The sequence below is a fragment of the Salmo trutta genome, chromosome 31 (assembly GCF_901001165.1).
Source record: "Salmo trutta chromosome 31, fSalTru1.1, whole genome shotgun sequence".
NCBI lineage: Eukaryota > Metazoa > Chordata > Actinopteri > Salmoniformes > Salmonidae > Salmo > Salmo trutta.
Window position 1 is genome coordinate 34,156,776 of NC_042987.1, and position 11,689 is coordinate 34,168,464.

Here is an 11,689-nt window from a genome sequence, read left to right on the forward strand (position 1 = left end):
GAACACATACATTGGCATGTATGGATGTAAAATGAGCAAAATGGCATAACGTGGCATCTCTCATAATTTTATTTACTTTTTTTCAAAGACCCACGGGCTGTATTTGATTGACCCTCATTTATTGAAAGTGAATCAATTAATGTATTTATTATTATTGAACGTATTATTGTGATCACTTTATTCCTTGATAAATTCTGATTGGTACCGGTCGTATCTAGACAAGATCATAATTATGGTTTAATCCCGCCTATCTCTACAATGTATCTTCTTGAAACCTTACCCACTCTGCTAACTTTATGCCTAACTCTACCCTTGAATGAAGACCAAAAAGCAAATGTTTGTTTTCATGAATTTTTACGATATAATCCATTTTTACTTTGTGGCTGTGGTAACTAGTAACCACGGAAGCCAGTGTCGTGACGTATTCAACGTGCGACCGCTTGCATCAAATCGACATATTCAGTCGTGATGTGTTTCGTTACAGGCGTCTGGTCGTCCAGGCAAAGAGTGTATACACGAAAATGATGTGGTCTAGGTATCGGCTCATTTGGGTAAATACATGTTGCTACATATTTCTGAATTAATTTCAGTCAGGCAAGACAATACTAAACATGCTGACGTCTGATAGTGTGTGCTACATTTTGGTTAGAGAATTTTTTTGCTGCACGCTTTGGTCCCAAATCCTTTCCGTGTGTTGATGGAGGCTCTGACATGACACACGAGGGCTAGCTTCAAACGTGGTTTAAATTAGCTAGCTAGCATACCGGTAGTTAGGATTCACAGTAGCCAATAATCAAAACATTGTAATGCCGTTCCAGTATGTACATTGCCAGAGAGTAGGTAACGCTACTGTGAGCTAGCTAGCAGAGTTATATATTAGTTAAATTAACCATCTTAAGGGCATGTTTCTCTCAGCGTGTGGTGTCTATAGTACGTCTAGCCAGTCGGCTGAGGAGGCAAAGAAGGGCAAAATAGAAGGCAAGGGTCAGGTGTCTTGTTTTCCTTCCTCGGACCCAACTGAAGGCACTCAAATTGGGAGCCATACCCTGGAGACCATGACCTATTCGAGTCATTCACTTAAAAGCCGTAAACTCTCAGCCGTCCAATCAAACACAAGGCTAGAGCTATTAGTCCCTCACGCATTCAAGAGCAAGAAAAAGCACAAACTTAAAATGGAGCCTTCCATTGTCTCTGCTCCAGTCCTCCCTAGTGTAGCTATTAGCAACCATGGGCTTGAACCTGACTCTGAGTGCATTGCTCCCACAGACAACACTCAAGCAAATCTGAGATCAGATCTAAAGCAGATCTCTGTGTCTCATACCTGCTCTGACCTGCCCCTGAGTCAGTCCCCCTCCATGCACTCCCCTTGCCCTCCCTCCACAGAGCACATCAATAGACAGCCCCTGCCAGTCACACATGCCTCTTACCTCTGCTGCAGCCCTGTGGCACAGGTCCACGACCCATCCCTAACCGCAGCCCCCATTAGAGCCACAAAGCATAGACAACACCGGAAAAGGGGCCTAAAGCACAACAGAAAAGGAGTCTCTCCTCTCTACATGCGACACAAGAGGCAGTCGCGGTGCCGGTGTAACATCCAGTTCTGGTGCCAGGTGTGGCGGAAGTGGGGGCACAGAAAGTGGCGGAGAGCCAGGTGTCTCCTCTGGTTCTCCATGATCAGAGCTAAAAGACTGGCGGAAACCAGCAGGCGCCTGTCTATTTTCAACACACAGATGTCTTATAAATACACTGGGGAATTGGCGGAAAGTCAGAAATGGCAGAAGGTACGCAAGGGAAAAGAAGTGGTCACTACGGCCATTGCATGTGATGGTCAAGGCCTGGACAGTGCAGAGGACAGCCAGGCAAGTTCAAATTGCATTACACCAACATAGCAGTCAATACAAAGTCCATGAGCATGTACATGTCATCCATTTATATGCTCAGGCCTATCCAAACACATTTATAAATCAATACAAGAGACCTATACTGACAGCAATAAAATTCAAAATAGCTAAATACAGTTTACTTATTTAGGCAAAGGGGAGTTTGGAACAGAAGGTGTGTCCGTCTGTGGGCACATCAGTGCTGTGTAGCAACCCTGTCAAGGAGGAGGACCAGGGCATAGTCAGAGCTAGGGATGCGGCCACCGCCACTAAACAGGACACGTTGGTGACAAAGCGAGCAGTGCCGTATCAACCTCAGAGCCAGCGGGCGTCCACGGACGTCAGCTGGGAAGCAACAACGACGCTCATCCATGGTAGATTTGTTTTTCTTAAACTTTTAAACTGTTTCCTTAAGTGCTGCCTTGAGTATCTAATGTTCTTTCTATCTCCGTAGAGTTCCTTGACTGCTTCTATGTGAAGTACGGAAGTTTCATCCCATTGAGCAAGAGCGATGTACTGAGGCACCTTAACAAGAAACTGAACACTGACCTTACTAAGCGGCAAGTACATAATAAATACAACAGAGAAGACATGGTTTTGGTTCCCTCACTTCATAATGCAATATGAGTAGTATGCCCTGTTTTTCCTGATCATGTGGCCTGACTTGGGTATACTAGGCCAGGGCTGCCCAAACCTCTTCCTAGAGATCTACTGTCCTGTAGGTTTTCAGTCCATCCCTCTTCCTAGAGATCTACTGTCCTGTAGGTTTCCAGTGCAACCCTCTTCCTAGAGATCTACTGTCCTGTAGGTTTCCAGTGCAACCCTCTTCCTAGAGATCTACTGTCCTGTAGGTTTTCAGTCCATCCCTCTTCCTAGAGATCTACTGTCCTGTAGGTTTCCAGTGCAACCCTCTTCCTAGAGATCTACTGTCCTGTAGGTTTCCAGTGCAACCCTCTTCCTAGAGATCTACTGTCCTGTAGGTTTTCAGTCCATCCCTCTTCCTAGAGATCTACTGTCCTGTAGGTTTCCAGTGCAACCCTCTTCCTAGAGATCTACTGTCCTGTAGGTTTCCAGTGCAACCCTCTTCCTAGAGATCTACTGTCCTGTAGGTTTTCAGTCCATCCCTCTTCCTAGAGATCTACCGTCCTGTAGGTTTTCAGTCCAACCCTCTTCCTAGAGATCTACTGTCCTGTAGGTTTTCAGTCCATCCCTCTTCCTAGAGATCTACTGTCCTGTAGGTTTCCAGTGCAACCCTCTTCCTAGAGATCTACTGTCCTGTAGGTTTTCAGTCCATCCCTCTTCCTAGAGATCTACTGTCCTGTAGGTTTCCAGTGCAACCCTCTTCCTAGAGATCTACTGTCCTGTAGGTTTTCAGTCCATCCCTCTTCCTAGAGATCTACTGTCCTGTAGGTTTCCAGTGCAACCCTCTTCCTAGATATCTACTGTCCTGTAGGTTTTCAGTCCATCACTCTTCCTAGAGATCTACTGTCCTGTAGGTTTCCAGTGCAATCCTCTTCCTGGAGATCTACTGTCCTGTAGGTTTTCAGCCCAATTGTAATTTACCACACCTGATTCTATTTATTAGCTGCACACCAAGCTGAATCAAGTGTTTTAGGTTAGGGTTGGACTGAAAACTTACAGGGCAGTAGAACTCCTGGATAGGGGTTGGGCAACCCTGCTCTAGGCCCTAGCTGTATCTTATATCTCTGGCCCTGGACAACTTTAGACCCAAGGTATAGCCTATCCTGTTGAGGTCACATGGTCAAGGAAAAACTCAGGGCCCTAGGAATTATAAGGCTCTCTACTAAAGAACAAAACAATGTTTTGTTCTGCCCTCTTTTATAGGAAGTATTTAATTTCTGCAGTAGTAATGAAGTACCAGGCTGTCCTAGCGCATAGAATGATGCCCGCTTTCCGGGTGGTCTACAACAAGCACACTCTGACACTGGAAGACTTGTCTACGCTGGACGATCAGAACTGGCTCAATGACCAGGTTGGTGCCTTTGACCCAAATCCACCAATTTCACCATGATATACAGTGCTTTTGGAAAGTATTCAGACCCCTTGACTTTTCCACTTTTTTGATACGTTACAGCCTTATTCATAACTGGATTAAATAAAATAAAAATCCTCAGGAATCTACACGCAATACCCCCTATTGACAAACCGAAAAGAGGTTATTTGACATTTTTAGAAAATAAATTAAAAAACAGAAATACTTTATTCAGACCCTTTGCTATGAGACTTGAAAATTGAGCTCAGGTGCGTATTGTTTCTATTGATCATCCTTGAGATGTTTCTATGATTGGACATGATTTGGAAAGGCACACAGCTGTCTATATAAGATCCCACAGTTGACAGTGCATGTCAGAGCAAAAAACAAGCCATGAGGTCGAAGGAATTGTCTGTAGAGCTCAGAGACAGGATTGTGTCAAGGCACAGATCTGGGGAGGGGTACCGAAAAATGTCTGCAGCATTGAAGATCCCCAGTGACACAGTGGCCTCCATCATTCCTAAATAAAACGTTTGGAACCATCAAGACTCTTCCTCGAGCTGGCCACCCAGCCAAACTGAGCAATCGGAGGAATAAGGGCCTTGGTCACATGACCAAGAACCCGATGGTCACTCTGACAGAGTTTCTCTGTGGAGATGGGAGAACCTTCCAGAAGGACAACCATCTCTGCAGCACTCCACCAATCAGGCCTTTATGGTAGAGTGGCCAGACGGAAGCCACTCCTCAGAAAAAGGCACATGACAGCCCGCTTGGAGTTTGCCAAAAGGTACCTAAAGACTCTCAGACCTTGAGAAACAAGATTCTCTGGGCTGATGAAACCAAGATTGAACTCTTTGGCCTGAATACCAAGCGTCACGTCTGGAGGAAACCTGGCACCATCCCTACGGTAAAGCGTGGTGGCAGCATCATGCTGTGTGGATGTTTTTCAGCGGCAGGGAGACTAGTCAGGATCGAGGCAAAGATGAACGGAGCAAAGTACAGCGAGATCCTTCATGAAAACCTGCTCCAGACCGTTCAGGACCTCAGACTTGGGCGAAGGTTCACCTTCCAACAGGAAAACGATCATAAGCACATAGCCAAGACAACGAAGGAGTAGCTTCGGACAAGTCTCTGACTGTCCTTGATTCGCCCCACCAGATGAGTTTCAGAAAAAGTTATTTGTTTCTGGCCATTTTGAGCCTGTAATCGAACCAACAAATGATGATCCTCCAGATACTCAACTAGTCTAAAGGCCAGTTTTATTGCTCCTTTAATCAGAACAACAGTTTTCAGCTGTGCTAACATAATTGCAAAAGGGTATTCTAATGATCAGTTAACCTTTTAAAATTATAAACTTGGATTAGCTAACACAACACGCCATTGGGCCTCTGTATGCCTATGTAGATAATCTATAAAAAATCAACCTCTGCCATATCGTGGATTCAGAGCTGATAGAACTCAAAGGGTTTTCTTTAATGGAAGCGTCTCTAATGTCAAACATGTAAAGTGTGGTGTACAGCAGGGCAGCTCTCTAGGCCTTCTATTCTTTTCTATTTTTACCAAAGTGACTGGCATTCCAGCTACAATAGTCATTTACAACATTAACAATGTCTACACTGTATTTCTGATCAATTTTATGTTATTTTAATGGACAAAAAAATGTGCTTTTCTTTCAAAACAAGGACATTTCTAAGTGACCCCAAACTTTTGAACGGTAGTGTATATCCATAGACGGATATATAGTGTTATATACAGTCCTGAATGAATTGTGAATAATGATGAGTGAGGAAGTTAGTCGCACAAATATCATACCCCAAGACATGCTGACCTCTCACCAAAACAATAATTGGAGCATTTTTTGAGGGGTATGATATTTGTGCGTTCGATTCATTTAGGATTATCCTTAATCATGGTAGCATCCACATTAATGTATAACTTTTTAGAAGCATATTCTATTCTTATTTACAATAAAAGTGACTCAAATGACACTACGCTATTTACCATTCATTTCTAATGTGCACAAAATAATCTGAAACACAACCGAAACACACAGCAAATGCATCCAACAAATTTTTGTCACAAGCTTCATGCAATCATTGATTGCTAGGAATATGGGACCAAATACTAAACTTTTGACTATAATACACACAAAGGATTTTGTCCCAATACTTTCGTTTCCCTAAAATAAGGGGCACTATGTATTAAAAGTGCTGTAATTTCTAAACAGTTGATAATTCCCTCAAATGAAAGTTGACAGTCTGCATTTCAACCTCAGTCAATATCTAATTTCAAATTCAAAGTGCTGGAGTACAGAGCCAAAACAACAACAAATGTGTCACTGATCCATAACTTTTGGAGTTCACTGTATGTCCATAGACTGAAAACGTTCATGACGGGCTGGGAGTTTCTTCTGACCACGTGACCTGATCAAGAAATACTGGAGTTCACGTGGTCAGGATCAGAAAAGCCTCTTGGCCCTGCGTAGTCTGGTGCGTCATCAGTCCAAAGTTAACTTGCTCAATGTGATGTGACCTGTTTGGACTTATTTTGTGGTTTACTCTTGAAGGTCATGAATATGTATGGAGAATTAATCATGGAGTCCGCACAACACAAGGTAGGTTTTATTTATCATTATATTTCCTCCATTCTATCAAGAAATATTCATAATGTATTATAATGATGTGTTACATTATAATAATGAGTCTGATCACAGAGGGGTAGAAATTCTACAATAGACCGAGTCCTGATGCAATTGGGCTTATATAACAAATGGGAGCAACTTTGATTGTCGTCCCTCCATTTGATGCATGTAGTCTTGGTTCCTGAATGAGCTTCTTTTTTTTTTTTTTTACTTGTCTAGGTCCATTTCTTTAACAGCTTCTTCCACCGTCAGCTCATGACCAAAGGATATGAAGGGGTGAAGAGGTGGACCAAGAAGGTAAAGGCTGAATTTCAGATTGTTTAACTTTGTTTTGATCTTTCAGAATGGATGTCACTCAAAAACTTCTGATAATCATTGGGGATGGGGTCTGTTCTGTTTCAATTCAGGAGATTAATTGTGATGTACATCAACTTTAATTGGTGGAAATGGAATTGACCCCAACACGGACCAGGGTCGTTCGTTTTAGCTTTCCATTAAACATTTTTTCTACCCTACTGAACACATCCCTGGCTTCTGTTCCTCTTTGTCCTGCAGGTGGATCTTTTCTCCAAGGCTCTGCTGCTGATACCCATCCACCTGGAGATCCACTGGTGCCTGGTGACGGCCGACACCGCCGGCAAGAGGATCCACCTCTACGACTCCCAGGGCATCGTGTTCAAGGAGGCTGCTGAGGTAGTGTTGACATAACTTTTACTGATTTAACTTTTGTTTATACAGGTTATTCTCATTGAGATCAAATCTCAATCAGACCTCAGAACTGATGCGTCCCTACACCAGCTTATGTGTGTCTGAACTCATTGGTGGTAGGAAGACTCAAGCATATTTTAATACGATGAACATGAAAATGCTTTATTTTATTTTTGCTATAAAATGCTGCTGTGGCTAAATATCTCACTTGACTGAAAGGAATGCTTTCATTTCATCCATACCCTTGCCCTGCACATTGTGGAATGACTTAACCAGTAGTGAATGTATACATTCCAGTGGTGTAAACGTTTAAACAAAATTGGGATCCTTAACTTTAAGAAAAATCCTTAACTGAAAAACATGTTTATTAAAAAAAATATATATTCAAATCACTGCATTTTTCACAAAACATATTATTTTCTGTGTGTAGCCTAACTGGACTATATGGCTATAAAGACCTGGGGAAAGTTGTGTAATTTAAATAAAAACCAGAGAGGAAGAGGCAAACTTTAGGCTACTTTGGTGAATTTGGGAGGCATGCAAGACAAGACATTGCGAGATACAGATTACCAAGACATATGCGCACTGTTCTGCCTGCCCCCTCCTCTCTCTCCCTCACGTTGGCCTGCCTGCCCCTTCCTCTCTCCCTCACGTTGGCCTGCCTGCCCCTTCCTCTCTCTCCCTCACGTTGGCCTGCCTGCCCCTTCCTCTCTCCCTCACGTTGGCCTGCCTGCCCCTTCCTCTCTCTCCCTCGCGTTGGCCTGCCTACCCCTTCCTCTCTCTCCCTCGCGTTGGCCTGCCTACCCCTTCCTCTCTCCCTCGCGTTGGCCTGCCTACCCCGCCCCCTCTCTCCCTTGCGCTTTCTCGCCTGCTCTTTCTCTTCACCAATGATGCCAGTGTGTGTTCAGTCTTCGGTCTGTTGCGTGCGGAATATGCCAGCCTATTTATTGATGATATGCCCTGCTTTACCGAAGTTGCAAGACAAATTGCGAGATAGAGTAAGAACCGTGTAATAGACCTGTCTGCCTGGTGGCCAACCTGCCTATACTGTGCCCCTCCACTCTTTGTTTGTGTTCTCGGCAGTACAGCATCTAATCAGTCTCCGTTCCAAGTTCCAAAAATACCAATCTTAGCAGTCGATTCCTAGTGGAATCGAATCTTAACACAAAAAAAATTGATTCACGTGGAATTGTATTAATTTTATTATAATTTCATTGAAAACGAATAAAAAATCGTTTTTATTTGTCACATCCCTAATATATTCATGTTTAATCATTGCTTAATTAAGTTGTTACTTGCTACGTCAGATTTCACAGACTGACTTTACACAAACAAATACAATTTCCAATCAGTAAAATGCTATTTTACCTGATTTAATCTAGATGAAATCAACATTTCTTTTGTCTCCCCCCTTTCCATTCTATAGAATGTTTTAAGGTACATACATACTGAAGCGAAGGAGAGGAAGCAAACTGCATTTCAAAATGGCTGGAAGATGTATATCAACGAGGTATGATACATTGAGCTGTGTGTAGATCTTTGAAATTGAGTTTTAATGTTTGCTTGGTCATTTTTTAACACAATAGAACAAAAATACTGGTCTTTAAGGGATTGCCTGCAGAAATCCTGCCAAAAATGCCATTTGAAATGTAGCCCATGATAATCACTGTTTTGGGTGTCTAACTCCTATTGATTTTTCGCAGAGAATACCACAACAGACGAATGAAAACGACTGTGGAGTTTTTGTGTTAGAGGTACCAGCATATTCTTTTTTTTAAATCCTTGATTATTTGAATTGTCTGCATGTACCTCTGTGTCAGTGCAATCTTAATAAAGTATTACTTTCTGTCTCACTCACCCTGTTCATTCGTGTACCTTTCTCTCAGTACTGCAGGTGCCTTGCCTTGGGGAAACCGCTGCAATTCTCCCAAGGGGACATGCCGACTGTGCGTAAGAGAATCTACAGAGAGCTCTGTGAATGCAAGCTCCAGGACTGACAAAATGGACCTTTCACCTTTTCACCATCCTCACTCACCTCACCAGGGCACACTGTAGCAAAATGTTTTGCAATGGTAAAAAAAGTAGAGATTGTCCTGTCTTTCAAGAATCCTTGAGCCATGGAAGTGGGGGGTTGGTTCGTTTGGACCCTGTCATTGTGTTAGCTGATATATTTAATTAGTGGAGAAGCATCTCCACCCCATATTCTGCCAGCCTGTCATTTCAAGCCGCATGGTAGCAGACTGACTAGCTGGCATTTATTTTAGCTAATGGTGTATCAGGGTGTAGCAAAGTATGTTGTGATCAGTCTGTAATGACAGCAGACTAGTTGGTCTCCTAGAAGTTGACATTTTTATTTGATAAAAAACTGGTATGAACTTAGTACTTACTGACTTAACAAAGTCTGAGGTAACTCTATATACGTGTGTCCACTGTTTTTCAATGGTTATTGCATTATTTTACATGAGCTTACAACGTTTAGACTATTGTTGAAGGCGGCAGACCGAATAGCAACTTACCATTGAATGTATTGAACATACGGAATGTATTCAATGTAGTTTTTGTTCACACTTTTGTTTAAAGTTTGTGTTTTAGACGTTTATGTATGGGTCAAATTTCAGTTTTTTGCATTGGATAAATTGCATTCATTTAAATGGAAACTGTTGTCTCTTTGTCAGTTAGATTTGCAATTGACCTTTAAGACCTAAGTTTTACCATTATGTCATGTCTCTACCTCCTGGAGGCTCAGTTCTGTAACAGGTCAGCAGGAGGTTAATTTGGATCAGGTTTTGAGCCATTAAAAAGTAAATCGGGGCCCGTATTCATAAAGCGTGTTAAGGTAGGACTTCTCTGAGAAGCTTTGAGAATACAGGCCCAGAAGGATACGTAATGTTTTTTGTCTTTGTCACCTTACTTTCAAGAAAGACATAATCTGGAATTTTTATTTAACCAGGCAAGTCAGTTAAGAACAAATTCTTATTTACAATGACGGCCTACCGGGGAACAACTGCCTTGTTCAGGGGCAGAACGACAGATTTTTACAGATTTTTAAGCGTCACGTCTGGAGGAAACCTGGCACCCTCCCTATGGTGAAGCATGGGGGTGGCAGCATCATGCTGTGGGGATGCTTTTCAGCGGCAGGGACTGGGAGACTAGTCAGGTTCGATGCAAAGATGGACGGAGAAAAGTACAGAGAGATCCTTGATGAAAACATGCTCCAGAGCGCTCAGGACCTCAGACAGGGGCGAAGGTTCACCTTCCAACAGGACAACGACCCTAAGCACACAGCCAAGAAAATGCAGGAGTGGCTTATTTATATATTTATATTTGAGATTCTTCCAAGTAGACACCCTTTGCCTTGATGACAGCTTTGCAGACTCTTTGCATTAGTCAAAAGTTTAGTATTTTGTCCCATATTCTTAGCACGCATTGACTACATCAAGCTTATGACTCTACAAACATGTTGGATGCATTTGCGGTTAGTTTTTATTGTGGTTCAGATTATATTGTGCCCAATAGAAATGGATGGTAAATAATGTGTTGTTTTGGAGTAAATTCTATTGTGAATAAGAATAGTATATGTTTCTAAACAGTTCTAAATTAATGTGGATACCACAATGATTATGGATAATCCTGAATGAATCTTGAATAATGATGTGTGAGAAAGTTGTAGAGAGTCAAAGGTCATACCCCTAAGTCATTCTGCAGTCTATCTTCTCAATAGATTTATATTCATCAAAAAATATAAAAGAAACATGCAACAATTTAAATGATTTTACTGAGTTACAGTTCATATAAGGAAATCAGTAAATTGAAAAAAATTAATTAGGCCCTAATCTATGGATTTCACATGACTGGGCAGGGGCCCACACACTTGGGAGCCAGGCCCAGCCAATCAGAATGAGTTTTTCCCCACAAAGGGCTTTATTATAGACAGAAATACTCCACAGTTCATCAGTCCGGGTGGTTGGTCTCAGATGATCCCGCAGGTGAAGAAGCCGGATGTGGAGGTCCTAGGCTAGTGTCTGAGGCCGGTTGGACATACTGCCAAATTCTCTAAAACCATGTTGGAGGCAGCTTATGGTAGAGAAATTAACATTACATTTTCTGGCAACAGCTCTGTTGCACATTCCTGCAGTCAGCATGCCAATTGTGTTTCCAGTCAATAACCGATGCAAAGTGTGTATGTTTATCCTGTGTTCCATTTAATTAGCTAGTAAATAAATAATTTAACCAATTTCTGTAGTACTGAATCATAAGTAAGGCTGGGGTTTTTGCAGATGCAAGGAGGTTACGACTGTTCAGAGTGATGATATGATAGGAAAGGGAAAGGGGGATACCTAGTCAGTTGTACAACTGAATGCCTTCAACTGAAATGTGTCTTCCACATGCGGGGGGGCTGCCTTAATCGACATCCATGTCTTCGGTACGAGGTTAGGATGAATAAGTTGACTGTTTATAGATGTGATA

At 42.3% G+C, this 11,689-nt stretch overlaps 1 protein-coding gene across 3 annotated transcripts; it reads left to right on the plus strand.

Moving 5' to 3' along the window:
- The first annotated feature begins 411 nt into the window (after positions 1–411).
- LOC115170071 (sentrin-specific protease 5) lies at positions 412–9,879 on the plus strand. 3 transcript variants are annotated; one of them, XM_029726321.1, is made up of 10 exons: positions 412–1,863; positions 2,036–2,254; positions 2,335–2,440; positions 3,726–3,873; positions 6,440–6,487; positions 6,734–6,811; positions 7,070–7,207; positions 8,649–8,732; positions 8,926–8,976; positions 9,109–9,879. In XM_029726321.1, exons 1-10 carry the CDS (start codon positions 903–905, stop codon positions 9,217–9,219), a joined length of 1,944 nt encoding a protein of 647 aa, XP_029582181.1. In that variant the 5' UTR covers positions 412–902; the 3' UTR covers positions 9,220–9,879. The 3 variants fall into 3 exon arrangements, with proteins under 3 accessions (XP_029582181.1, XP_029582180.1, XP_029582182.1); XM_029726320.1 differs by having other exon boundaries at positions 413–1,859; positions 2,032–2,254; XM_029726322.1 differs by lacking the exon at positions 2,036–2,254 and having other exon boundaries at positions 425–551.
- Positions 9,880–11,689: the final 1,810 nt, after the last annotated feature.